Source organism: Bradysia coprophila, unplaced genomic scaffold, assembly GCF_014529535.1.
Source record: "Bradysia coprophila strain Holo2 unplaced genomic scaffold, BU_Bcop_v1 contig_176, whole genome shotgun sequence".
NCBI lineage: Eukaryota > Metazoa > Arthropoda > Insecta > Diptera > Sciaridae > Bradysia > Bradysia coprophila.
In genome coordinates this window covers 213221-241036 of record NW_023503442.1, presented here as the reverse complement: position 1 = coordinate 241036, position 27816 = coordinate 213221, and the positions used below count along the sequence as shown (strand labels likewise).

Below are 27816 nucleotides of genomic sequence, written 5' to 3'. Positions count from 1 at the left end.
TCCTTCACACATTAAACAGCAGAGCAGTTATATTCGATTTCATTGATGACGTCGACCTAAACAGTGAATTTGTGGCTATTGAAATACTCATCAAGCCCCAGGCAATGGTGGTCTACGTTTGCTACCAAAGTACATTCGACCTAGAAGTAGCAATGAAACATTATCGACGTGTTAAATTCATCGTAGAAAAATACCGTATGCACAAGATCATAGTTGTCGGTGACTTCAACCTTCATGGTATTGTTTGGGCAGCTGATAACGATGATGACAATGGATATTTGCCACACACGTTAACGAATGCCACTGCGAATGGGAGCATATCAAGCTACCAAACCGATGCTCTGTATTTTTTGGACAAAATGGTCAGTTTGTCATTGTCTCAACTGTCGGATTTTCGCAACACGTCTTCGAATGTTTTAAATTAGGTTTTTGTCAACTACACTATCATCGAACAAAATCAACAAGATCCAAGCCACGTACCTTACCATGGTCCAAGGCGCTGGAAAAAAATGAGGCGCTGGGAGACGTGAAATAATAAAAATTATCCTTTAGACTTTAGTGAAGTTAGGCAAAGAATTTTTGAGTGTTTTGTAGAAAAAGTTTCAAGTGAAATGCAAAAAATGTCGCTGCGCGGCATAATAATTGTAAGCGTACCAGTCCTCGGACACGCCCCAATGCTCGGACACTTTGACATTAAAAGTAAATTAATTAACTTCTTGCTCGAAAATATTGTGGATGACTATCCTTCAGTTGTAATTTGTAGTTTTCACTATCGATTGATCGTAAAATTAGATTCACTAAGAATACTGTGTAATTTTAATCATTGAAACAGTGGCACTACGTACAAAAAAGTGTAATTTTCTACCTGAAAAATAGTTTGTGAGGTGATCAAAACAATTCTTTTTTCTAGTTGAAAATTACTTATATTGCACAGTGTTATTGTTTTTGAGATTAATTAATGTTCAGTTTAATATTATTTTCACTCAAACACGATTATAATAGTTATTTATCTACCAAGGTAGGTATGAAGGTATTTTTTCGCACTAGATGTCGATTGTCGATCCGAGGCGAAGCCGAGGTCGACAAGACGTCGTGTGCGAAAAAATACCGGCATACCTACCGTGGCAGATACAACGTTTTTCGCAATTTCGGGCCATAATCACCTTTCCAATGCAAAATATTACCAAAATTTCTACCAAACATTCACATGCAAACATGAATTCATTTGAACGATCAAGCAACCTGTTCTATATACACATTGCAATGTGATGTATAGAGACGCGCTAAATAAAATCAAGTAGTCAATGCTTAGTATGTACGCTTCAACAATACGTTCTGTATAATTGTGTGACTCTGTAGCCGAATGGCTATGGTCGTTGCTTGGTGTTTGGAAGAATTTTGGTGTTGGATGTTCAAATCCTGGTCTGTGCAAAGTTTTTATTTATAAAATTTAGTCTTTCTTAAAGGTACTGAGCTATGTAGCGTGCGAAAAAAAAGTGAAAAAGCCCAAGTGCGAAAAAATAATCAAAAACGCACTGTGAAATAAATACCTTCAACACGACATTAAATGGATGCATGGAAAGGTGATGATTATGGACCGGAATTGCGAAAACAATTAATTCTACGGTATTTCGGGTGTCCGGTTGATACCAACCGGATATTTCGTTTTGATTCAGTAGTCGGACTATATGGAAAACATTAGAAGTGTCAAATTCAACGTATGCCATGTGAAATGCACCGAAAATGATACCAATATTGTGTGACTCAAAAATGCTTTGTAAATTGTAATTTGAATGGTTTTATTTATCACTTCATTTGTGGTGTATTTGTATGATTAACAATTAACTTTTCTTACTTTAATGAAAAAAACCCGTGAAATTGTTGAATTGAGTTAGTGTCCGAACATTGAAATAGAGGTGTCCGACGATTGGATTTTCATGTTCGGCCGAATGAATGTGTTCATTAAAAATAATTCTGAAACAAATAGTTTGATTAGTTTACATAAACAGTTGATAAAAGACGGAAAAAGAGATTCAATAGAATACCAGGACTTGACAAAAATTATCAACAAAGCTAATTGCAACATGAAGGTCCTACGGTCAAAAATGACGAACGCAAAGAAAGAAATCTTCAAATTACGAGACAAAACAGGAACAATTCAAACGGATCGAAATGCGATATTAAATATCGCAAAGGAATTTTACGAAGATTTATTCTCATCAGTTCGACCAGATCCGACGATTACCACTGAAGATAGACCAATAATAAGGAATGTAGGATCGGAAGATCTGCCTGACATAACTATTGATGAAGTACATGCTGCAGTAGCCGAAATGAAGAACAAAAAGTCTCCCGGTGAAGATGGTGTTCCAGTGGAAGCCATTAAACTAGGTGGCGACTCATTATTGGGTGCAATAACGACTTTGTTTAATCATTGTCTTCAATGGGAAGAAGTACCAGAAGCATGGGAAAATGCAGTGATAACATTGCTGCATAAAAAAGGAGACATAACAAAGCTGGAAAACTATCGACCCATAAGTCTCTTATCAACACTCTACAAGTTGTTCATGAAAATAGTTACGAAGAGGAACACCAAGAAGCTCGACTTCTACCAACCTGTTGAACAAGCTGCATTTAGATCAGGATTCAGCACAAACGACCACTTACATGTGATGAGAACGTTAATTGAGAAATGCAATGAATACAAGATTGCTGTGGTCTTGATATTCATAGACTTTGAAAAAGCTTTTGATTCAGTGGAAACATGGTCGATATTGGACTCATTAGACGAGTGCAGAGTAGACTCAAGATACTCCAACACAATTCGATACGTCTATAAAAACGCTACGTCGTGTATAAAACTTCATAATAGCACTGACAAATTCAGAATTGGCAGAGGTGTACGACAGGGTGACACCATATGACCTAAGTTATTCACATCGATTCTGGAGAGTGTTTTTAAGAAATTAGACTGGCGTGAAATGGGTATCAACATAAATGGAGAGTACCTGAGTAATCTCCGTTTCGCAGATGACATCTCCCTGATGGCAGCTGATCTAGATCAGGCGCAAATTATGTTGCAACAGCTGAATGAGGAGTCAAACAAAGTCGGCCTCAAGATGAATTTGTCAAAAACGAAAATCATGACAAACATTGACGACGACAGAGACATTAAAATCGGTGATACTGTCATTGAACGAGTCGACAGTTATGTGTACATACCTAGGTTACAAATTGAAGTTGGGTCTAGACAACCAAACTGCAGAAATAAAACGTAGAATTGGTCTTGCATGGGCAGCGTTCGGAAAACTCAGGCTAATTTTCAAAAGCAAAATAAGTCTCAAACGTAAAGTGTTTTATACGTGTGTCCTTCCTGTGCTCACTTATGGAGCGGAAACGTTAACTTTAACGAAAGCATCCGAAGATAAATTGAGAGTGACACAAAGAGCTATGGAACGAAGTATGCTTGGAATTACGCTCAGAGATAGAATGACAAATCAATGGATTCGACAACAAACAAAAGTCGTTGATGTCATGGAAAGAATAGCATCTTTAAAGTGGAGCTGGGCGGGACATATTGCAAGAAGGACGGACGAACGTTGGACCAAAAAGATCATGAACTGGAGACCACCTAAAACACGACCTAGAGGTAGACCACCAGAGAGATGGAGTAATGGTATAAAGAGAATTGCAGGCGCAAATTGGCAACAAGTGGCAACTAATCGTTCGGAATGGAAAAGAATTGGGGAGGCCTACGTCCAGCAGTGGACAGAAACAGGCTGAAAAAGAAGAAGAAGAAGTTTACATAAAACGAATTTTAATTAAATTTTCGTCTTGAGGAAAATACAAGCTATTCAAAATAATAGCTTGTAATTTTGTAATACTTAAACAATGTCGAAAAAAAAGTTAATCGTCCGAGGATAGGTACGCCTACTACTTAGTCATTCATCTAATTGGATTTGGTAATTACAATTACTAATTCGACAAAGATGTTGAGGGAGAAACGACACTGGCAAGTCGTGTCTTTATTTTGCATTTGCCTTCTGATTTCGTACAATTTCCATACTATTTACCATCGGTGACATAGTTATTTTCGTTGCCCACTCGAACTCGACTTAAGAATTCAGCGTTTAATTTAAAAAGACTTTTTATTTTTTAATTCAGCCAATCACAGTGCAAATCTAGTAGGCCACTTGAAAAGCTTATTGCTAGTCACAAACATCGAAATGAAAGCTTGGTGTTCCTTCTATTAACCACCAGGCCAGGACTGGCTGAAAATTGACTTTTTCCAATTAGGCATACCATTCAAATGAAAATGTACCACTAACGAAAAATTTATTTGAAACATAGCTAACGTCGACCCATACGAAACACCTACTCGTATCTTTAATGTGAAACTCATCATCTTTCTCACTTCATTCTCTTCTCTGCTAGAACGCCATGAGCCCTAAAATCACTTACATTGCCCATTCTTTGCCTTGTTATCATGCATGAAGACATTGTCGACAGTCCCATACGAAGTCAAATTTAATAAAATCCTATACGTATAAGGCCTATATTACCTATATTTTACTATAAATGATGATATTAAGCATGGCAACTCAGATTAAATACAATCCTGTTGCCAAATTTGAAAATTATTCAGTTTTATTCAGTTTAACATAAAGAATAATGCAACATGGACAGGTGTACAATTAGGAACAGAACAACATATCATATTCATGTATCTTCAATAGCAGTGCGGCGGTTCGTATCACAGTTGTATTCGATACTCACCACCCGCTTACTCACACCTTCATATAGTCATACGAATCTAGTCATCGACGGGATGTCTCGACGTGAGCATCTCTGATACCAATTAACGAGATCAATAAATTCAGCTATTGATCAAACCGATTGTTTCATTTCGTGTCCCGCACTGGTGACCCCAGACGTTTGTTAATTAACAAAATGAACATTTTTTGCAACAAAAACGATTAATCTGAAGTGGATACGTGAACGTAAAAAGTCGGAAAGTGATCAAAAAACTGAAATGTAGTTACGGCGCTTATGTTCGTCATAAGTTTTAAACTTCGCAAACACCGATGGACAATATGGATTTACAGTCAAACATATTCGTGCAACATCAAACAACTGGCTCGTCGGACGCAAAATTATCATTGAAACGTTGTCATCCCGCTTAACACGTCTCGCAAAGATTTTTTTCGTAAACCGCATGGCACGGATCGAAATCATCCATTGTTCTCACCACCATTCATCATCACCGCACGCCATTTTGGACGATTTTTAAATTTTATTCGATGCAAACGATATAGTCCATCCAGTCTCAACAATCAATTTTACAAAAATCGATGACTCAAAGAAGCTACGCACAATAATACGCAACACAAATCCAGCTTTAATAGTGGAAACATTCGAAACGTCATGGATATTCAACGGGAATTTTCATCGACCGAAAACGAGCAACTACGCAACGGAGAGTCAACGTGAATTTCCGTCGACCGTAAACGAGCAATTACGCAACGGAGATTCAACGAGAATTTCCATCGACCGGAAGCGAACGATTTCAACACGGAGATTCAACGAGAATTTTCATCGACCGAAACCGAACGATTACGCCATGGAGATTCAACGAGAATTTTCATCGACCGAAAAACAAACGTATCCCCCGATGGTAAACCAACTACGATGTTGGCAACATTATGGATATGATTCCAATCGAACGAGCAACAGCGACTACGAACCTGGGTTAGCGCATATGGCCCATCGTTCAAACAACGACCTACCGAAAACAGGCAAATTCAAAAAGCAATTTTCAGTTTTCAACGATCAATCGAAATGTTACACGAGAACTAGCCGTGAAGCTAGCGAAATCAACGATATGTGTGAATTTCATTGTCAGTTGAAATTTCTTAACGTAACGTAAACAAAGCTTTCGCAAAGATTTTTTTTGTGTATAAAATCTCAATTTTCCTTTTTATTCTTGCTAAGAATTTTCTGAAGGGGGTGTAATGCGGCGGTTCGTATCACAGTTGTATTCGATACTCACCACCCGCTTACTCACACCTTCATATAGTCATACGAATCTAGTCATCGACGGGATGTCTCGACATGAGCATCTCTGATACCAATTTACGAGATCAATAAATTCAGCTATTGATCAAACCGATTGTTTCATTTCGTGTCCCGCAGCAGCATTGGTAACGTCGACAGCAGCAACATCGCCAAAGTTAAGCATCATTGGTCGATTTTGAAGTAAATGTACGTCTGTGTGAACCATTGGTTCTGTCCTCGCTATGTACGAGTGAGTGGTAGCTGGATGTCTCAGACCGTATTTTTTTTTCCGCGTAGCTATGTTTATTTTGACGAATGGGGATGTTATCGCCCGACCCGAAGGGATCTAAAAATTTTCCAATTTTTTATTTTGGCCTGGAGAGAACTAAAAAAGTGTGGTTTTCGATAACTTTTGACGCATGATATTCAGTGTTTTCATGGTTGGCGAGTGTAAAAATATAATTTTCATTCCTTAAACACAATTAACATAGGCGAGGTGCTAGTTATGGCGATCGTGTTCCAAATCAAAAAATTCTTCGAATTACCAAACGTATTTGAAAAATTGAAAGCAAACAGGCTGAAATTGCAAAGAGAAAAAAAAACTCAATCACTACATCAACGGGGAAGTGTGAAAAAGCAAAGATGTTTCAACCTGATCAAATGGTTATACCGTTTCATTTTTACAGTGATGTAGCGCAAATCAATAACCCGTTAGGTAAAATTAATAACAATCACCCTTCATTATTGTGTTTAAAATCTTTGTTAACCCTTTAGGTCCTCACATTAAACCTGGCGAGTTACAGTTCAATTACCTCTGATTTCCAAAACTTCCGAGCCAATTCCACTCCCGATTAGAAAACTATATTGTGGCACAGATCTACCCAGGTGATGATAAATATGCTTTTCATAGATAATTAGACTAATTTAACCTATTTTATCCAGCGAAACATCACCAGGATTACACCACCGAAAAGATATACAACAGTCTTATAAGTATATTCAAGACTTTGTGGGAGGAAGGAGTGAAGCTCAAAATAAATGGTGAAGAAATCAAAGTCTTCTTCGTATGAGGTCAATTTCTAGGTAATCATTTTTAGTCACTGTTTTAAAATGAAAAAGATTCAACTAAGAAATTATCCGAATGCTTTGATTTTATTTCTTGTTTTTAGACCCGTACAAAGTATGACGTTCTTATGCTTTTACTATCACGTTTGTAACACGTCGAATTAGAGTCCCTGAGTAAAGGGAAACCTTTAGTGGTTGCCTAGAGATTCCGAATCAGCAACAAAACGAATTGCTGTCTGTCTGTCTGCCGGCACTCTAACGTCTAACTTGAGTAAAACAGAACCGGCCCCTACTTGGCCGTAAGTCACATAAATCGACTAAATGTCATCCGATTTTGCTTGTCATTGTTTTATTTGAGAGGTACTTTGGACGGGCTTCCGCAATTTCGTACTTGAGCTAGGTTGGCAATCATGTCAAGTACACAATAGGATTACGTACTTCGTATTCTTCTTCTTCTTCTTTTTCAGCCTGTTTCTATCCACTTGTTCGTTGTAACTTGTTGCTAATTTGCGCCTTCAATTCTCTTTATACCATTATTCCATCTCTCTGGTGGTCTACCTCTAGGTCGTGTTTTAGGTGGTCTCCAGTTCATGATCTTTTTGGTCCAACTTTCGTCCGTCCGTCTTGCAATATGTCCCGCCCAGCTCCATTTCAGAGATGCTATTCTTTCCATGACATCAACGACTTTTGTTTGTTGTCGAATCCATTGATTTGTCATTCTATCTCTGATCGTAATTCCAAGCATCCTCCATTCCATGGCTCTTTGTGCCAGTCTTAGTTTATTTTCGGAAGCTTTTGTTAACTTTAACGTTTCCGCTCCATATGTGAGCACAGGAAGGACACACGTATAAAACACTTTACGTTTCAGACTATTGTTCATTTTGCTTTTGAAAGTTAGCCTGAGTTTTCCGAACGCTACCCATGCAAGACCAATTCTACGTTTCATTTCTGCAGTTTGGTTGTCCAAACCCAACTTCAATTTGTATCCTAGGTACACATAACTGTCGACTCGTTCAATGACAGTATCACCAATTTTAATGTCTCTGTCGTACGGGGCATACTTCGTACGGGGCTAAACACGTCAAACAATACTCATTCTGAGTGCCTAAGCGCCTGTTTTTTTGTGTTACTAAGATCAAAATATCTTTCCTCAGTTGATAATAAAGAACAAAATCTAAGAATGAGTTTTTCGGGATCGATGTCTGGCGGATTTTGCTGCCGTATTTGCAAAACGCATTATAGTGTATAAACACAGAAAATATTAGAATATTTGATTCGATTGGAAGTTGTGTGGGAAAGTTGTAGTCAGTTATTTCAATTTATTCAGTAGGCGTTCATCAAATCATTAATTCGACGCTAGAACCTCCGGGTCTTTTCAGAGACGACGGGAAAAAACCGGACGGCTTGACCCTCGTTCCTTGGGTCCGTGGTCGTTACGTCGTTTGGGACGCTACTTGTTGGGACACTCTGGCCCCCAGTTATCTCAACGTTTTACGCAGACAAGCCGGTCGCGTAGCTGAGCTCGCATCAAACGCAAAACCCCAAAATTTACGAAGCCAGTGGAGATCCCTCATCACACGAATACTTAGTTCAGCGTATATCGTTAGCAATCGCTTCTTCCATTCTATCTACGACTCCCGCGTCAACTCGCCTCGATCAAATATTTTATTTGTAATTTTTTTGCTTCGTTCCAACTTACAACATTCTGATTTTGGTTGTCTAAGGAGAAACAACTAGTTTCATTTCTTACCCATAAGGTCATTTCAACGGTTGAAACGAAAAATTTGCTTAATTCATTTGGGGCGTGATTATATTTTGTTGTCCATTAAATCCTCAGTAATATCTACAAAAAATTGACGACAGCCATCAAACGAAAAACACTTTGCCAATATTCAGCTTGTCCGATATGTTAATAAGTAACTTTCAGAACTTTGGGAAATTTAGCTATAATTTCATTTTGGCCACCAAAAAGATCAAACAAATTAACATTTTGAAAGTCAACAGAAACGACGAAAGCATTCCACACTCGCGATTCGCAATGGGCGGACGCCACCGACGATTTTTTTTCGGCTCTCATGACTGACTAATTGTAAGTTAATTCGTGTCAAAATTGCTTCTCTCAACAACCTGGCCACGGAGCAACAGCCAGCTAAAGTCGAAATTTCGAAATTTTTGAATGGTGATATGTCTAAAACGATTTTTTTTAGACTCTTTGAATGGCGATAATGGTAGATGATTCCATACTCCATTAAACGCCGTGAATGGATTTTACAAAAGTTGTCTGGATTATTTGCAATATTTGAAAAATTGTATTTTCATCATCCTCAGCGAAACTTCCACTCATCTGTAATACCCAGGTAGACCCTTCTTGTATCAAAACACTAATGCCTAATCAGCCTGCAGTCTTAGCTTTACAACGATACCAAACTTTCCATACCAGCCACACCACAAGTATCTGTTACGACATTTCGTTTCGAGTGATCTTACTCTATGACGAAATTTTCAATTTATCATCCATCTTCAAGTGCCAGTTCCTTTAGGATGAGTGGTATTGTTATCCGTTCTTCATAAATAAGTGGTTTGAGTTATTTGGAGCATTTTTTACAGTGATTACGTGCATCTGGAGTCGGATAAAGCTTATTTCCACATATTTTTAGGGTAAATTTCCTCTAACATGTAGCGAAATCAGCTTTAACCGACTACAGATACACGTAATTAATGTAAGAAATGCTTCAAATAACTTCAGTGTTTATATACTTTGGTCTTGACAACAAACACATATCAAATTGACCAATGAAATCCAAGTGACGTAGTTGCCATGGTAATGAACGACAGAGCCAGAGTGCGTAACTCCATAAGACAAACAAAGAACATGTTTTTAGCCCCATACGAAGTACGAAGGGGCTTATAGGATTACGGTGCCGTGTGTAATTGATGGAATTAGAAGCAGGCGGTAAGGGCAAAGTGTTTGCCTATGTTCATAAATGACGAATCAGCAATAAAAATATTGTCTGTCTGTCTGTCCGTCTGTCACGTCGATATCTTGAGTAAATCAAATCCTATTTAAAAAAAAAAATCCCTGAAAGATAGTTGAAATTGTGAGGCTAAGTTCGAAGATGGGCGATTTTGGGTCGACCCCTCCCGAGTTGGGGCCCCATTAGTGATTTAACGTTTTCCAAAGATTTCTCTGGCCATTTAAAGGCTACACTTGTATATGATACGTCAAATGAAAGGTACAATACCGATCGACGAAAAAAAAGTTTATGAAAATTGGATGACCGACTCGTGAGTTAGACCCCTCGGTGTGAACCAGGTACAGGGCGGCAAGCCGTTTTTGCTTGTAGGCTGGCCAAATTTGAACGGATTTTGATAGACCAATCAGGGAAAAAAAAGTTTATGAAATTAGGTTGACCGGAGCATGAGCTAGGTCCTTTGGAGTGAGCTCATATCCGGCTACTCGGCCGTACAGTGAAGGTGGTCTTTAATATCTCGAGTAAACTTTGACCGAATTTCATGATTTTTTTTTTGTTTGAAAGGTACTAACGAATGTAAAGCAGTCGTACTACTTTCCACCTCCTAACAAAATGGCCGTCAACCGCCATTTTGGATTTTTGTAAAATCAATATAAATCGGTGAAAATGATACTTACAAAGTCACTGATCAGTGGGAAGTGAGTGGTTACGTGTGTGGGGTGTTTCAAGGATCCCAAATATGGATATCTGTATATAAATATATATAGCTATATTGAGCTATATAACGGTATAGATAGTTATTTTGAGCTATATACTAGCATATTTATCAGTAAATTGTTTATTTATAGGTGAATATAGGTTAATATAGGACTGAGGAAATTTTAGGTCAATTTGAAACTTGTGTTACGTTTGAACGGAACATCGCACGGGGCTTCGTAATTGCGCTATGCGCAATTTTTAAGACGTACACATTCCATAAGAATTTTACTTTACCGACATTTACGGGCGCAGTAGACTTACGGTAAGAGTAGGGCGACGGATGAACTAGGGTCACGTGCGCAATAGATGTACGGGTTTGTACGGGGCTCAGTCGCAGCAAACGCTCCGGCTGTTCTGACGGCTCGTTTAAATTAAGGTTAAATTAGTAAATAAAACCTTGTTTTTTACTGATTTGGCTGCAAAATGTTTCTTGCTCACGGACTCTAATTTGAAGTGTTACAAACGTGGTAGAAAACGTATAAGACCACCGTACCTCGTACGACGCGACGAGGTATAAAAAATTTCGGTACCTGTGTAACGAAAGCATATAAATTAAAGTAGACTAAATATATAGGCGGGAATATTTCGTTAATAGAAAGAATCTTGGGGCTGATTGAGGAACAGCTCTGTACTTGTGATAATTATGTCGATAAAAATGTGAATACAAATAATTTTTATTGAAAATTTCAAACTATACAGCAATTTGTCTCAATTGAACCATTTGATGAATACTGTTAAAGTGTACGATAGCTGCTACCGTGACAAATATATGAAATATTTGATGTGATTGCGGCCATAGATCACATTTCCCTGCATACAATTTTTCTGGTATTCGTAACGCATAGATGACTGCTCCGACCACATAAAGTAAACCTTGCAACACCACCAAGTAGACTGGATACACAAAGTCTGGCTCAGCAATCAGGTACCAGTGGAAGCCGGGTATGAAATTCGACAAACCGAACGTTAGGAACACTGTTGCCCGGAGCGGTCGGTACGCTGGTGTACCGAATCGCGGTCTGATTGAGATGACCAATGCGGCGGTGAAAAATATCAACCCGATGGCACAGTACAGATAGAACCATTGGATGTATTTGTGATGGAATCCGTAATAAAATGCCGGAATCATTGAACAAATGATTTGCATCGATATGCCACAATAATCGAGCCGATGGAACAGTTGGTATGCGTTCGGCGAATGACATTTGCATGTGTGATAAACTGTACTCAACAAATGGCAAAGCATTACGCCACAAAAGTATATGCTGATCATTAAATTGTCGATCAATGTAAATTCGTTTTTGACGAAATACGTTCTTGCCATGACGATAAATAGTACGAAACCGATTAAATGCGTCATTATATTACCGCTTTCCGTGTGCAAACGGAATATCGAACCGAAACACTGACGGTACGAAGGCAATGCAGGTCGATGCCGTTTGTGCAGATAGTCGTTGTCTTGAAGCCATTTCGGTAGTTGGCCGTAATTGCAAGTCGTCCAAGTTTCTGGGTTTTCTTGTGAATACAGTTGTCTGTTCCGTTCACGATCTTGTCGATTCATGATGTGTTCTTGTCTTGTGTGAGTTGATATCTGATAGACGAATTAACCAGAATTAATGTCAAAATTATAAAAGCGCAAATCTATTCAGATGTAAAGTAGTTCAAGGAAGGGGACATTAGAAACCGGCCAGACCTTGATGGTTCGTATTTTAATTGAAGTTTTCGATCAGAGTTGATTTTATAACGGATTTTTACCACATTTTCTCGTTGGCATGTAGACGTGAAATGTCATAAGACAAGAGACGAAGCGCCATATCTGTAAATCAATTAAAAAAATGCGTGAACCACTTGCATAAGAAAATGCAGAACGTTTAATGATAGGTTAATCGATTAAAAATTGAATTTCAACGCTTGTCAATATAAAATACATCGCAACTATAGGAAGTGTGTATTGACTACAGGTTCGTATTGCGATTACAAAAGATCATCCCCGCACGTTAGTAAGCGGGCGTGACGCAAGTCCACTACCAAAATGTTTTAAATTTATTTTTTGAGAACGGTGAACATATTTACAGCAACTTTTTGAATTCTCCACCTTAACTCCAACGACCCCCAAACTTACATATTTGGAGTGTAGGCATCTATACGAGTTCAACGAGATATAACACGTCACTGCAGCTTCAAAATTGGCTGAGATATTGAACTTCGAAATATTGATGATTGTATGAAAATAAGCAAAAATTTAGTATTTTCAAATTGGCTACGTTAGTTACTTAGTTAGTTAGTCAGTCAGTTAGTTAGTCAGTCAGTTAATTAGTTTTTATGGAAAAGTGCGATTGCGGAACTCCTAAACGTTTCTTACTACTTTCCTGAAATTTTGGTTATAGGTCAATCTCTTCTATAATAAAATTAAGAAATAAATTAAATTAAACAAGGCATCAGAACAGTCGGAGCGTTTGCTGTGACTGAGCCCTGTACGACCCGTAAACCTATTTTGCCCGAAACCATTATACGTCCGTAGCCCTAATAAGCCCGTAACCCTAATTCGTCCGTTATCAAAATGCTTCCGTAACCTTATTGCGTACTTGACATTATTGCCTATTTTTGCAAATTAACTGTAAGTGCTCATCTTTAAAATTGCGCTTAGCGCAATTACAAAAGCCTGTACGAAGTACTTCTCAAGTATAAAACAAAAGTTTACGATGTAATTTTAGGAATCCGAATTTACAACTTTTGTTTACCAATTTTCTTTCGGTATTGAATTATCCGTCAAACGAAACAAAAAGTAGCAAAGTTTGATGAAATATTCTCGATTTATGAGCAAAAAACCACATAGGGCCACAAAGCGGCCTTAGTCGAAGGGCCCAAATTTGAAACTTTTTTCACCACGTTCTCTTTGGTATTCAATTACCTTCCATATAAAACAAAAACTAGCAAATTCGGATGAGATTTACTCGAGCAATGTGCAAAAAACACTTAGCGCAGAGTAGTGGCCTTAGTCCAAGTGCCCAAATTGAAATTTGAAACATTTTTCGCCATCATTCTATTCGGCATTCAATTACCTCTCAAATGAAACAAAACTGGCAAAATCGGATGAGATTTACTCGATTTATGTGTAAACAGGGCATCAGAACAGTCGGAGCGTTTGCTGCGACTTAGCCCCGTACGACCCGTAATCCTGTTTCGTCCGTAACCATAATACGTCCGTAGCCGTAATACGCCCAGAACCCTAATACGTCTACAACCCTCTAATGCTTCTGTTACCAAAATTCAAGTCAAGTTGGGCATGGTCAACTTTACTGAAATTGTTCATTTTTAAAATTGCGCATAGCGCAATTACGAAAGCCCGTACGAAGTACCTCTCAAATAAAACCAACAATTTACGACATTATTTTAGAAACCCAAAATTTTTCGCCATTATTCTATTCGCCATTCAATTATCTCTCAAATGAAACAAAAACTAGCAAAATCGGTTGAGATTTACTGGATTTATGTGCAAAAAACACTTAGGGCCGAGTAACGGCCTCAGTCCAAGCACCTAATTCTAGAAATTTTTCCACAACACGCTATTTAGCACACCCCCCCTGAACCATAATAAAGTTTTACCGAAAATGCACCCAAAAATTGATTGCTGTTCTAAATAGAGGGACCCTAGGGGAGTTCAAAACGATGGTCCGTTAAGCTGGACCAGATGCTTCCCCATACCATATATTTTTTTTCTTAGTTGTATGGGGTTGGGGTAGCATCTGGTCCAGCTTAACGGACCATCGTTTTGAACTCCCCTAGGGTCCCTCTATTGAGAACAGCAATCAATTTTTGGGTGCATTTTCATCAAAACTTTATTTTGGTTCAGGGGGACCGTGTTAGTGTGCAAGTACTTCTCAGATTTTACAAAAATTGGCGAAAACGGATAAATTTCACTTCATTTTTACCGATTTATATCGATTTTAATAAAATCCAATATGGCCGTCGGCAGCCATTTTGTTAGGAAATCGGAAGTAGTTCTGACGATTTACATTCGTTAATACCTTTCAAACAAAAAAAAGTTCATGAAATTCGGTCAAAATCTACTGAAGATATTGGCAAAAAACACCACGTTCACTGTACGGCCGAGTAGCCGGATATGAGCTCACTCCAAGGGAGCATTGTTAATACCTTTCATTTTACGCATCATTAATAATAGCGTTTAAATTTCCGGAGATATCTTCGAAAAACCCAAAATCGCTTATGGGGGCCCAGCTCGGGAGGGGTTGACCCAATAATGTCCATCTTCGAACTTAGCCTCTCTTTTGACATTACCAAACGAAAAAAAAAAGAATTTTAAAAAAAGGTTGTGATTTACTCGAGTTGTAGGGGTCACAGACAGACAGACGGACGGACGGACGGACATTTTTTTTTATTGCGGATTCGTTATCTATGAACATAGACAAATGCTTTGCCGTAACCATCTGCTTCTAATTCAACATGTTACAAACGACATATCAATCGTATAAGCCCCCAGTACTTCGTACGGGGCTAAAAATTTGCGTCAAGAAGTGGCAGAATAAAATAAATTTGGGGGGAGTAGGAGCGGAGAGGGAAAGTAAAAAAAGTTCGTGTATGTATGTTCCTCAGTCTTGCGGAAAATTTTGTTGTCAAATTTTTCAGTGTAAACGGACTTGCGCCACGGCCCTTTACTAATGTAGGGCTATGATGATTCCTCTGGCACTTTCCAACTTCCATCGGATTTTTTGTTGGATTTGAGCTATTGTCGACATGAGATGCTTACAAAACTAGTGTCCCTTATCACTAAACTTCCAAAAGCACTGATATCCGCCGGAAATACTCTAAAGGGTGAAAGTGTGACGCAAGTCCTTGCTTCTACTTACAAAATACTGATATCGCTGAGGGTGACGCCGGACAATGGTGCGCCGTACGCAAAAGTTTTATAAACAAAAATTGACACAGAAAATTTGTGAAAGAAAAATTTGTGTCTCAAGTGGCAGATGTTCAGGAACTTATTGTTAGGAAAATGGTTAAAAAATGTACTGAAAGAATTTAAACGGAAGAAAACCGAATCATCAGCCACTTGTGACGCAAACTTCTGTTTGTAAATTTTTCTTTAACAAATTTTCTGTTCTGTTGAAATTAATCTAAAAATTGATTTTGAAAAAATACATGTCACAGCTGGTCTCCTGATGATAAACAATTTTACACATTCTCCTTCTTCTTCGAAATTTTCAATGTAACATCAACAAAGGCCTGGTCTTCCTACCCATATGATCAAATAGCATTCACTTTTTAGAAAACAGGTTCACGTAAGATTCTTGCAACCCATTCGTGTCACTTAAGAGGTTTACCGTGTTTTCGGTCTTACAAATGTGCATTTTCTCGGCTATGTTCCGCTGATGATTAGAAAATATTAGAACACTATTTTAACGTTATCGAAATCGAACCTGTGTTTCTCTTTTACCGCGTCAATCGTCAAACCAGTTGTTTCAGTCAATTTACCTTTCTTAATGTCGCTTTTATGCTTCGCAGTCCTGTTGCCAATTTTCTGTTTCGTTTGACCAGGATACTTAGCAGGGCAGTCGAGGCAGTCAATACTATACACCACTTTAGATTTCATCAGTTTCGGTACCGGACACTTCGTTTTTGAGAATGTTACGTTGCCGACTTTGTGTTCTGCTTTACACCCCATCAACATGTCGTACTCTCTCAAAGTTTTGTTTATCTTTTCCGATAGGCCAGGTACGTATGGTGACGCAATATAGCGCACTTTTCTTCCTGTCTGATCACTGCTCTTCCCATTGTAGAATCGGTTCACTCTGTCTTTTACAATTTCGTTTACAAATTCCTTCGGGTATCCATTTTCGCTGAGTAAAGTTTTGACAGTTTCAATGCTTTTTGGACGTTCTTTCAGATTGGTAAATGCTATGGCTCTGTCCGTAATCGCACTAAACGGAACGTGGCAAGTGACTGAAACAACTGGTTTGACGATTCACGCGGTAAAAGAGAAACACAGGTTCGATTTCGATAAAGTTAAAATATTAGAACACATTCCCAACTATCATCAGCAGAACATAGCCGAGAAAATGCACATTTGTAAGTCAATTTATTATTATTATTACGTGAACCTGTTTTCTAAAAAGTGAATGCTATTTGATCATATGGGTAGATGTGGGTTGTTGTTGTGACATTTGAAATTTTGAAGAAGAAGAAGAATGTGTAAAATTGTTTATCATCAGGAGACCAGCTGTGATATGTATTTTTTCAAAATCAATTTTTAGATTAATTTCATGTAGTTTAAAGGTAAAATCGTTTTTGTGATATTCAGTGATGTAGTCTAGTACAAATTGTAATTTTCATTTTTATTTTTCCTATTAAAGAGCCTGAAGAAGAGCCAATCCAAAGCTCGAAATATTGTAAACAAACGACGTTTTAATTGCCTAACGCCGCTATAGTCCAAGAAACAACAAACATTCATTTGTTGACATAATATCAAAATAAAAATCATATCGTTGCTTCGCACTCACACATCATAAGGGCTTTTGAGGTCACCGGCTACGTTTCTTTCGGCGAAGTACTCTATCTATATTAGTCATGATCACTCTTAATTAACATTACATACACACGAGTGCGAACAAACCTTAACAAATTCAAAACAGCAACAACACTTCTCCACTAAACGAAAATGAAATTAAATTTCGATTTATTGATTGCGCGATAAAACCAAGTTGAGTTGCAAACGGTGACTAAATCAGTATAACGAAAATTGATGTAAAACTCGATATTATAATCTTAATCCAATATTTTCTATTCAACGAAATAAGTACAGAAATCGGTATTACCAGAAAAAAAACCCGTAGACCTTTGAACGAAAAGTACATCTGCTGTTGACAACCGGTTAAATCAATTTTATGTCAGTACTTGTGATGTAGCACTTTTTATGTCTTTAAAGTCGCTGCTAACGTATAATATGCATGGATAAATACTTAGAAAACTGAAAAACGCTATACACGAAATAAATGCAACATTTGTTGCAAGAACGAATGGCTGGATGTATAGTAAGTATAGTCATTTTCAAAAACAAAATGCAACCAATGAATAGCTGGAATTATAAACACCCAATGTATGTCTGTTTATCTACAGTAAGGAACCATTAAATACCAGCTAATATTAGGAATTTTAAATCAAATTTTGTTTTATTCCAATAGAAGCTATGATTGTGTATGTGGTAGCTCCTTTGAATTGTGAATACATACTGGAGCTACGCAATTCGTGTAATTAGGAAAATTTATCAGAAATAAATGAAATGAAATGAAATGAAACACAATGTGTGTGGTGGTGCTTTTAAATTCTAAAACAAACAGATTTTAGAAATTCGTTCTAAAATTCTTAAGCTATTGCTGTTAGATTTGGTGACTTCTGTGACTCAAACTTATAAAATGAGGAGTAGTTTTATTGTAAACCGTTTTCAGATTAGTGTAACAATTGAGTGAATTTTCATTAAACAATTTTCTCCAAAGCATACTAACTGATATGGTCGATTACTAGATCCTCTTAATTTAGATGATCTAGCGAATACCATTTACAAGGTGAATCGAAACGATCTTCAAATTCTAGTTCCATTTTCTTTTCAAATTCCATTTCCAATTTTATTTCCATTTCCAATTACAGTTCCATTTCCGATTCCATTTCCAATTCCATTTCCAATTTCATTTCCAATTCCATTTGCAATTTCAATTCTATTTCCAATTCCAATTCCATTTCCAATTCCAACAATTCTATTTCCATTTCCAATTCCATTTCTAATTCCATTTCCAATTCCATTTTTCAATTCCAATTTGCTTCGCTTACATTTGCTGCGGCCTTGTTTCGATTTCCATTCTGATCATTTTTGTCGTTGTACGGTGTTTGGCTTTGCCATTTCTTTGTATTTCCATCGTTATCATCATTCAGACTTGGACATTGCCACTTCTTGTGTCCCACTCTACCGCAGTTGTGACATTGAAATCGAAATGTATTCATGGCATTCAATGCGCAGTTACTGTAAAATGTTCCGTTTCTGTTCTCGATACTTCTCTTCCCATACTCGTCCAACGGCTGGATCTTCACAAATTCAATGTTGAGCGTATTCGGATGGAGCGTTTCCAACGACGTTACGAGTGCATCGTATGTCTTAGGCATTGTGAGTAGCAATTGACAAATGACATCAATTTCGTCTAATTTTGCCCCAATTCCTTTTAACTCGCGTATGATGTTGTCGAACTCCAAAAGATGTTTACTCACTTCGCTGTGACCGTCGTATTTCAGAGTGCTTAACCGCTTTCGAAGTAATAATTGACCGGCAACGCTACGTTCGAATGGCGACTTTGGGGTATCGTAGATGTCCTTCGCCATCGTTTTGTCCTTGATATACTCCAGTTGACTGTCTGGGGTCTGCTATATGTTTAATTAACAATGACTTGCAAATTTTCTCTTTCTTCAGATGCTTTCTATAGTCCCGTCTAACAACGCATGAATTCGCTACTTCCAGTTATAATAATTCGTGCCGTCGAATTGGAAGCGTTTCGTAAATCCTTCTTTTTCAGCCATTTTATTGCGTTCCTGGGCCGATAACCTGTTAGATTTGGTGACTTCTGTGACTCAAACTTATAAAATGAGGAGCAGTTTTATTGTAAACTGTTTTCAGATGAGTGTAACAATTGAGTGAATTTTCATTAAACAATTTTCTCCAAAGCATAGTAACTGATATGGTCGATTACTAGATCATCGTAAATCACTGAAACCAACAATTGCAACTTACGGCTAGTGTTTCTTTATGATCCGTCGTAATATTTCTTGCTTAATTCCTTTCGTTCAAATCATTTACCTTACACGCATTTACCGACAAACAGAAACAATCGTTGAAGCAAATTCAAATTAATAATGATTCGTTGCACATTAACGGCTAACGTAACATTTGAGCAAATTTCAATTTTATCCTTACTTGTATCAATTCACTTCGTTTCAATCAAAATTTGCAACAAACGACTCATTGTGATAAAAACATGACAACAACTAGAAATCATAGTACATTATAACACAATGTGATAAGGAGAGTCATTATTGAGTATGTTATACACCGAGAAGAATACAAACAAACAATATTTACAACGAGTGAAGCCGCAGGCTGAACGAGTGTTAGTAAATTTTGTTTTGTTTGTATTCTTCGAGGATATGTATAACATAACATACGAGATGTTGACTCTCCTTAGCACATCGTTTTATACTATACTTTATTTCGAATGAAGAGATATGTTGAAACTACGCCTCCATATTTAAAATTTAACACAAATGAACGTTAGGTACAGTTTGTTTGCAATAAAATTGGATATCTAAGAGAATTATTTTCGCACAAAATAATTGCTACAACCACTATGCATTTTGTTTTTATTATTTTCGGTGCGTAGACAATGCCAAAAGGTAAGAAATATGGAACGGGATCAAGTAAATGTGATTATTACAAAACCGGTTACAACATGTAAGTCGTATCAATGCGCATCACAAGATTGCGATTTTACGAATTTATCATAAGTCATACTGTCATACATCGTACGATCTACTAACGCAAACACAATTATACTCTGCGCGGTTTTAGTAACAATTTATTTATTGTCACTAAAATTACCGGAAATTGTCGGATGTGAGAGATCCACAAACGCTGTATGTGAGAGATATAGCACAAAAAACAAAACAAAGAGTTTTAACAAATGACGAAAAAGTGTATATAATGCTCGTACAATTGAAGTGATTGCTCACTTCAGTTTGTGTAGTGCTGATATGCACATAGTCATCGCAAGACATAGGTGCATTGATGATGGCGTGATACGCCGAAATCAGCATTGTTTTGTCCTGTTGTTCGTCCGCATTATGATTGTAAACGGTAAAATGTTTCGTTCGCCCTTCGTTGAATAAAAGAAATTTTTTCAACATTTTTGGTCAAGTCAAAGCAATACAACACTTTGTCAACAATTATACATTCTTTTCGATTCTTCCATTTACACTCAAACTTTTTTTTTGTCGATCGGTATTGTAAATACTTTTTATTTGACGTATCACTGACAAGTGTAGTGCTTAAATGTCTGGAGATATCTTCGAAAAACCGTAAAGCACTTATTGGGCCACAGCTCGGGAGTGGTCGATCCAAAATCACTCATCTTCGATCTTAGCCTGTCTTTTGACATTACCAAACGGGAAAAAAAAGAATTTTCAAAATCGGATGCGTTTTACTCAATTTATCGTGCAGACAGACAGACGGACAGACGGACATTTTTTTTTCGAGTTTAACGAGCTATAGATCATTAAAAACGGTGGTCTACATCCGGAGAAAACACCACTTGAAATGAAGCATCTTCACACAATTTCAGCACATTCTCCATATTCGAGTTAATAGAAATTTTTCATGTGGGTTTGATATACGTATCGAACCACTACATTTGTTGTCTGCGCAGGCACTTTTGCTAAAACTTATATTAATTCAATCTTAAGACTTTTTTCACCGGCAAATCATAAATTAATTTCACTAAATTTCACTTAATTTCTGTAAACTTAATTAAAACATTTTCATGAACATTTCCAAAAAACGCACTTATATGAAAGCCATTATTTCATTCATATAGCAATATTTATTAATAAAATTGTTGTATTACTGACCAAGCAATACAACAATTTTATTAATAATTGTATCGATGCTTTTTGAAGTTTGGCATCGCAGCTGTGGGTGGCGCCACGGCTGCCATAATCTACGCGGTTTTAGTAACAATTTATTTATTGTCACTAAAATTACCGAAAAACAAATTGTCGGATGTGAGAGATCCACAAAAGCTGTATGTGAGAGATATAGCACAAAAAACAAAACAAAGAGTTTTAACAAATGACGAAAAAGTGTATATAATGCTCGTACAGTTGAAGTGATTGCTCACTTCAGTTTGTGTCGTGCTGATATGCGCATAGTCATCGCAAGACATAGGTGCATTGATGATGGCGTGATACGCCGAAATCAGCATTGTTTTGTCCTGTTGTTCGTCCGCATTATGATTGTAAACGGTAAAATGTTTCGTCACGAATCGTAAACGGTAACACGTTTCGTTCGCCCTTCGTTGAATAAAAAAAAAATTTTCAACAATTTTGGTCAAGTCAAAGCAATACAACACTTTGTCAATGCAATATTTATGACAGCTATAATGATGGTGTATGTAGTAGATCAGTGTTGCCATGCTTCATATAAAATGTGCGCGAAGATTATGAAATTGAAAAATTTATTTCTTCACAAAATTTTTGGAACATTTTGGAATTTTATATTTGATGTGTTGGTTTCAATGGGGAATGCGTGTTTAGGGTTAATTAATTGTATAATATAATTGTAAAACATTTCAAGAAAATGGCGGCCATCTTGAAATTTCGTAGAGGAAAAGAGGAAAAGGTGACGCTAGGCTAGTAAAAATTAGACTTCCAAAACATATGATATTAGTTTTGGTGACGCTTCTGCGCCTCAACGTAATCAATTTTCACCAAGAAAATTTTAACAAGAAAATATGTCGACTAGAAGTTTACCGATGAGATTTTACAACGAAAGTTTTACAAAAAAATGCGTCACAAGTGGCAGATGCTGAGGAAACCCCTCATACGACAATAATCATCTGCCACTTTGTGACGCATTTTTTTTGTAAATAATCTCATATGGCAATTAATTGATGCGTTTAATTTGACCTTTTCGATTTCTCTGCGCGACCTGGCTGGATTCTTTTTGCGGGTGATTTCGAACGGACGTCAGTCAAACTTCAGTGCAATGAATATACAGTTGCTTTCTTGGAATGTACCGACGATTTGTGAATTGAATGAAAGAAATTAAAGAAAACATAAAAATTAAATTGGACTTTCGTACCATTTACGATCTTTCCAGATCCAATTTATAAATAACATTTTGTGACCTTGATCAATACAATACATGATTACGGTCATAACGTTTAACGGAAAACTAATTTACAAAGCCCAAACACGAACGTAGTCAATTTGAAAATGGCTCTGATCCGTATGTAACTCCCATTGGGATTTCCACTGTGATCTTCCTATCCAAAAGTCTGCCATTGCTCTGCCATTATTATTTACCCAAGGCTTTGCACCGTTACCATTTACGTAATTATCACTAAAAACTGAAGTGCCTCCCACACCATGACTTAAAATAATTCCGAATTCATTGTCAAACGGAGCCATTTTAGTTCCGTTCACCCATGGATTTGGCAAGCCTGTCCAGCCGAAGCCTCCTCTCTCCCAAAATCCTCCACTACCTGGCGTTACGCTTAGCAGACGCTCACCATCGACGAAAAATTGCAACGATTCTGTAGTCCATACCATTTTGTAGACGTGGAAATCTTCATTGAAACCGGGACGTCGATTTCGTGATGCAGTTGTACTAGACCAACCATTAACATCCCATCTTGGCCCATAATTCAGTGTTGATCCTATGTGCTGCGCACCCACTTGAAGATTATTTCTGCCAGGATCCCAGTAATCGGTGTTACCCTTCATCTCCACCATGTCCTTGAAAAATAATCCGATTTTGGTGAAGGCGTGAATTAGTTCATGAAGAACTAATTTAACTTACAATTTCTCCAGAAGCAGGCCAGCCGCCATAGATTGATTCGATTGGCAAAAGCCACAAAGCTGCTCCTATCCAGTCTCCGGTGGGACCTTTAGCACGTATTTCCACAGTTCCATATTTAAATCCGAATGAATTATACGTGTTAATCCTACCGCTTCGAATCGGAGGAATTGGATTACTAGGACTGCCTGTTTTCTTGCAACCCCAATTCGATGCGTCGGTACTGCACTCAAAGATTTGATTTTTTGTATAGGACGAAATATAATTTCACAAAAACAAAGACTCACCATTCCCATTCAGGTATTTCAACTGTTCCCGACGTAACAAATTGTTCACCAAACAAATCTGAAGTTAGAGTCGGTCTAATATGAAGAATTCCATTGGATGCGTACGTATTATTTCGGTCATTAACAACCCATTGAAACTCGTAATTTCCTCCACCAGCCATCGTCACTGCATGTTGCCATTTGTTCAAGTCGAAAGTATCGAAATTGTCTTCGAAGATCAAATCACCGGAACAGAATTGACCTGGTGCATGAGTTCCCTTGACTCTAGTCGGAGTTGGGTTGCATGCTATCGTAACCTTTGCTCCGATGACAATGCAAATTGCGAATAAAATATTTTTTTTCATTTTTACAACAAAGAAAGTTGGAAAACAACTACGAATCACTTCAAAAGTTAATAGCTTTTATAAGTAGATGTTTTGCTGCGAATCCGTATACATTTCAGATTCAGATATAAAAATATTAATAAACTTAGAACTGTGCGCCGGCCGAGCTAGCCGATCTTACCCTAAGTCGATAGCCGCCGCCGATTCGTCTATAAGCCGCCAAAGCCGATGATTATTCGGCGGCTGAGTCGACTAAAACAATAACACATAAATTTATATAAATTTCATTTCGGTTGCTGCACTGCTCGATCCACGGTGTCAAAATTTGTTAGATGTCAAAACGTTCTTCAGAACTACGGGTACAACTGCGTTCCAATTAATTAAAAAATGGACCAAAGAACATGTTCCGGATTCAGTCGTCACTTCGATGTCACGTGAAAGAAAAATGAATTTTTTTGAAGAGCTAGTGGAGAAACACTCAATCCTTCAATATGTCCAAAAAACTGTAAGATGTGAAGTTGATGTCGACAAAAAGATTTACTTGTTGTTTTCAGTGGGAATGTGGAAGTGAAAAGCATCAGTGAGTTTTGGAAATCTTTCTCAAAACAAATGCCCATCGACTTAAGTTTAGCCGCCGAATGCGTCGACTCAGACAGGCGCACAGTTCTTAATAAACTAAGTGGCTGTAGTAAATAAAAGTTTATCTTATAAAAACGTTGCGCCATAAATTTAGTAATAATTTGATAAGATGTCAAGTACTTTACTACTGAAAACATGGCGGGAACCCGCACGAATTGACAATGTGTACTCAATTCATATATTTGCCTTATATTGAAACTACACTGCAGCACTGCATCATTAGGTGCTCCATTTTAACGAATCTCTAAACTATCTCCTATTAAAATTGCTAAAAGTGATATTGAAAGTCCCGCACGAAGAACGCCAGCACTATATAGTAAAAGACTATACAAATAGCTATAGCCACAGTTATATTGACCTAAGTATCGGTACCACTATATTTTGCTTTATAAAAACTTTTTGGTTCTCAACAAACCCGATTTTTCGTGACACTGTATATAGTTGTATAGTATATAGCTGTCGATGCACTGGATGCCTAAAACACATCCAACACGTAACCAATCACTTCCTACTTTATAGGAACTTTCTATGTACAAATTTAACGAAGTTACTTCATTTTTACTAAAATCCAAGATGGCGGCCGGCGGACATTTTGTTAGGACACTCAAAACGGTTTTAAAGTGTTGAGGTTGTCAATACCTTTCAAACAAAAAAAATCATGTATATCGGATGACTCGAGCTACAGGCAAAAAACAATACCTTCACTGTACGGCCGAGTAGCTTTGTTCAAGTTCACTAGATGAGCTCAAACTTCTGATACCCTGCTCCGAATTTGACAAACTTTTTTTCCCCTGATTAATACGCACAATAGCTGTTATTAATAGTGTAAATCACTGTTGCCGGTAGCTTTTTGCCATATGCTATGCCAGAAACCTTCAATAGGCCACCAAAATATCACTTTTCCGACCCTATTTTTAAAGACGCTCAAGTTAGAATGCCGACGGACGGACAGGCAGACAGGCGGACATTTTTTTATCGCTAATTTAGCGTCTCTAGGTAACCACTAAATGTTTCCCCTAACTCAAGGACTTCAATTCGACGTGTTACAAACGTGATAGAAAGCACATAAGACCCTCGTACTTTTTACGGGTCTAAAAGCACAATCAACGTGTTTGAATGCTGTGCAATACTGGGTTTTAGCTGTCTTTCTCATTGGTTCATCCACTAAAACAGCTGTAACCAACAAAGGGACATGCACCATTTTCAGTACAAATATCAACTTACAGGCCTTACAGACTACCTTATTAAGGATTTTACGAGGTTTTAGAGCAAAAATAAGGAGAAAATTAGGGATTCTAAAGTTCAAATTCAACTTTTGTAACATGATCAGATCAGCTGCCATCTGGCTGATGTCATGTCATCTGCGAAACGGAGATTACTCAGGTATTCTCCATTTATGTTGATACCCATTTCACTACAGTCTAATTTCTTAAAGATCCTTAAATTCCTTAATTCCTTAAAGAATTGATGTGAATAACTTAGGTGATATGGTGTCACCCTGTCGTACACCTCTGCCAATTCTGAAATTTGTCGTGCTTTTATGGAGTTTTACATACGCATAAAAATAGTGTAAATTATAGTGGAATGATGTGCTTTGGACCAGTGATTAATAAAGAAATATAGATTTTAAAAACGATTACTAGTCCTTAAAAACCCACCCTTAACCCCTTCACCCCTATTCAAAGTTTTCTTTGTAGAGGCAACTTTAATGAATTATTGTGAACTGATTTCTTCACATATCGTAGTCATATATAGCTCAAATGAAAGAGGAAGGTCCAAGCTTTTTTTCAGAATCCTAAAATTTCCCTAAATTTTCCGATTTTCCAATTTTTCTTCAGGTGTAGTTTTTAATTTGCAAAAGTTTGTTCTTGACTTGACTTGACTTGGTAGGGCTTGAACGTGAGAACTTCCAACGATGCAACGTTGCCATATCATCGTTTAATGAACTCCCTTTTTGCCCCCCTAGTTAACTGGTGTGCCGGGTCGCCACTTGCTATGCGTTTGACTTATATGTCTTTGTAGGAATACATTGACAACTAACAACAACCACCGTTGCTCGACTTAAGGTTGGACTATCTACAAATTTCTAAGTTCAATGTTCGGTTACAGTTTATTTACCTCTCCACTTCCGTCATCTCCACCATTACCTGTCACATTAAAGCGTTAATTCCATTGATACCTCTGGTACATGGATTGTCTCCCTGGAGTCAATTAATGGATTCTTTATTTCCAGTAAGGCAGTTGTACCGTTGAATTGAAAATTGATAATTGAAATGGGCGATTTTTGTTATTGTAGACTTCAGAGGTTGTATGTTATTCAATATTCAATAGTTTTCTATAATACGGATGGCACGAGACCTGTTTGGAGCGATCTAATTTCCTTGCGGAGTATTAAGTTTTCTAATCATGGTTAACATGTCAAATATACGATCCGCTCCTGTCTATTATGTTTACATGTGAAAGTTCATAGAAGCTAGGAAGAGGTCTTCATATTATTACAGGAGCGTTATTATTATTACATTCGTTATTTAGTCAAAGTTTAAATAATGAAAAATATGTCGATACCGTGAGTAACATCGTTTTTCCTGTTTCATTGTTTCATTAGAGTGTGAAGCTTAAATTGGGACTGCTAGATAATTATTCGGAATCAGAGGTTTCCGTGTATGTATGTGCAATGTGCATAAATTTCATTTCATTTTTTTGTGGTTATTGCTTTATTCTTGATTGTTAACTGTCAATTTTCATTCGAGCGTCTACAAGTGGTAAATTCCAGGTGAAGCACGGTCGATCTGTATTCATTTTTCATTTTTCTTTAAAATGCTTTGCGCCTGGCAAAAAATATTCATTCAAAAAATATGCTAGTCCAGTTGGGGATCCATATAATGGATCCCCATCCTAAGTGGCAGTGGGAAGATGAACCAACTGCTCGAGCTCAAAATAGCTGGTGCTCAAAAATTTCGCTTATGCACAGAATGAAGCAGTTATCTCTCACAATCTTCTAACATAGTTTCGTGAATCTTAAATCTTTTATCAAAACGGACCGAAAATTAGTCGACAGTACAAACAACAAATCGAGCGGCGCTTCACGCAAA

At 37.4% G+C, this 27816-nt stretch overlaps 1 protein-coding gene and 1 long non-coding RNA gene across 3 annotated transcripts; both read right to left on the bottom strand.

Moving 5' to 3' along the window:
- Positions 1-11506: 11506 nt before the first annotated feature.
- On the bottom strand, positions 11507-17746 carry LOC119075083. Of its 2 annotated transcripts, none has more exons than XR_005087304.1 (4): positions 17681-17746; positions 17366-17584; positions 12544-12666; positions 11507-12441 (listed from the first exon to the last, which is right to left on the bottom strand). It is a non-coding gene; the product is annotated as an uncharacterized LOC119075083 (long non-coding RNA). The 2 variants fall into 2 exon arrangements; XR_005087303.1 differs by having other exon boundaries at positions 17479-17584.
- A 4807-nt stretch (positions 17747-22553) lies between these two features.
- Positions 22554-24155, bottom strand: LOC119075078 (beta-1,3-glucan-binding protein-like). The gene is made up of 3 exons (XM_037181470.1): positions 23763-24155; positions 23479-23698; positions 22554-23414 (listed from the first exon to the last, which is right to left on the bottom strand). Exons 1-3 carry the CDS (start codon positions 24104-24106, stop codon positions 22857-22859), a joined length of 1122 nt encoding a protein of 373 aa, XP_037037365.1. The 5' UTR covers positions 24107-24155; the 3' UTR covers positions 22554-22856.
- Positions 24156-27816: the final 3661 nt, after the last annotated feature.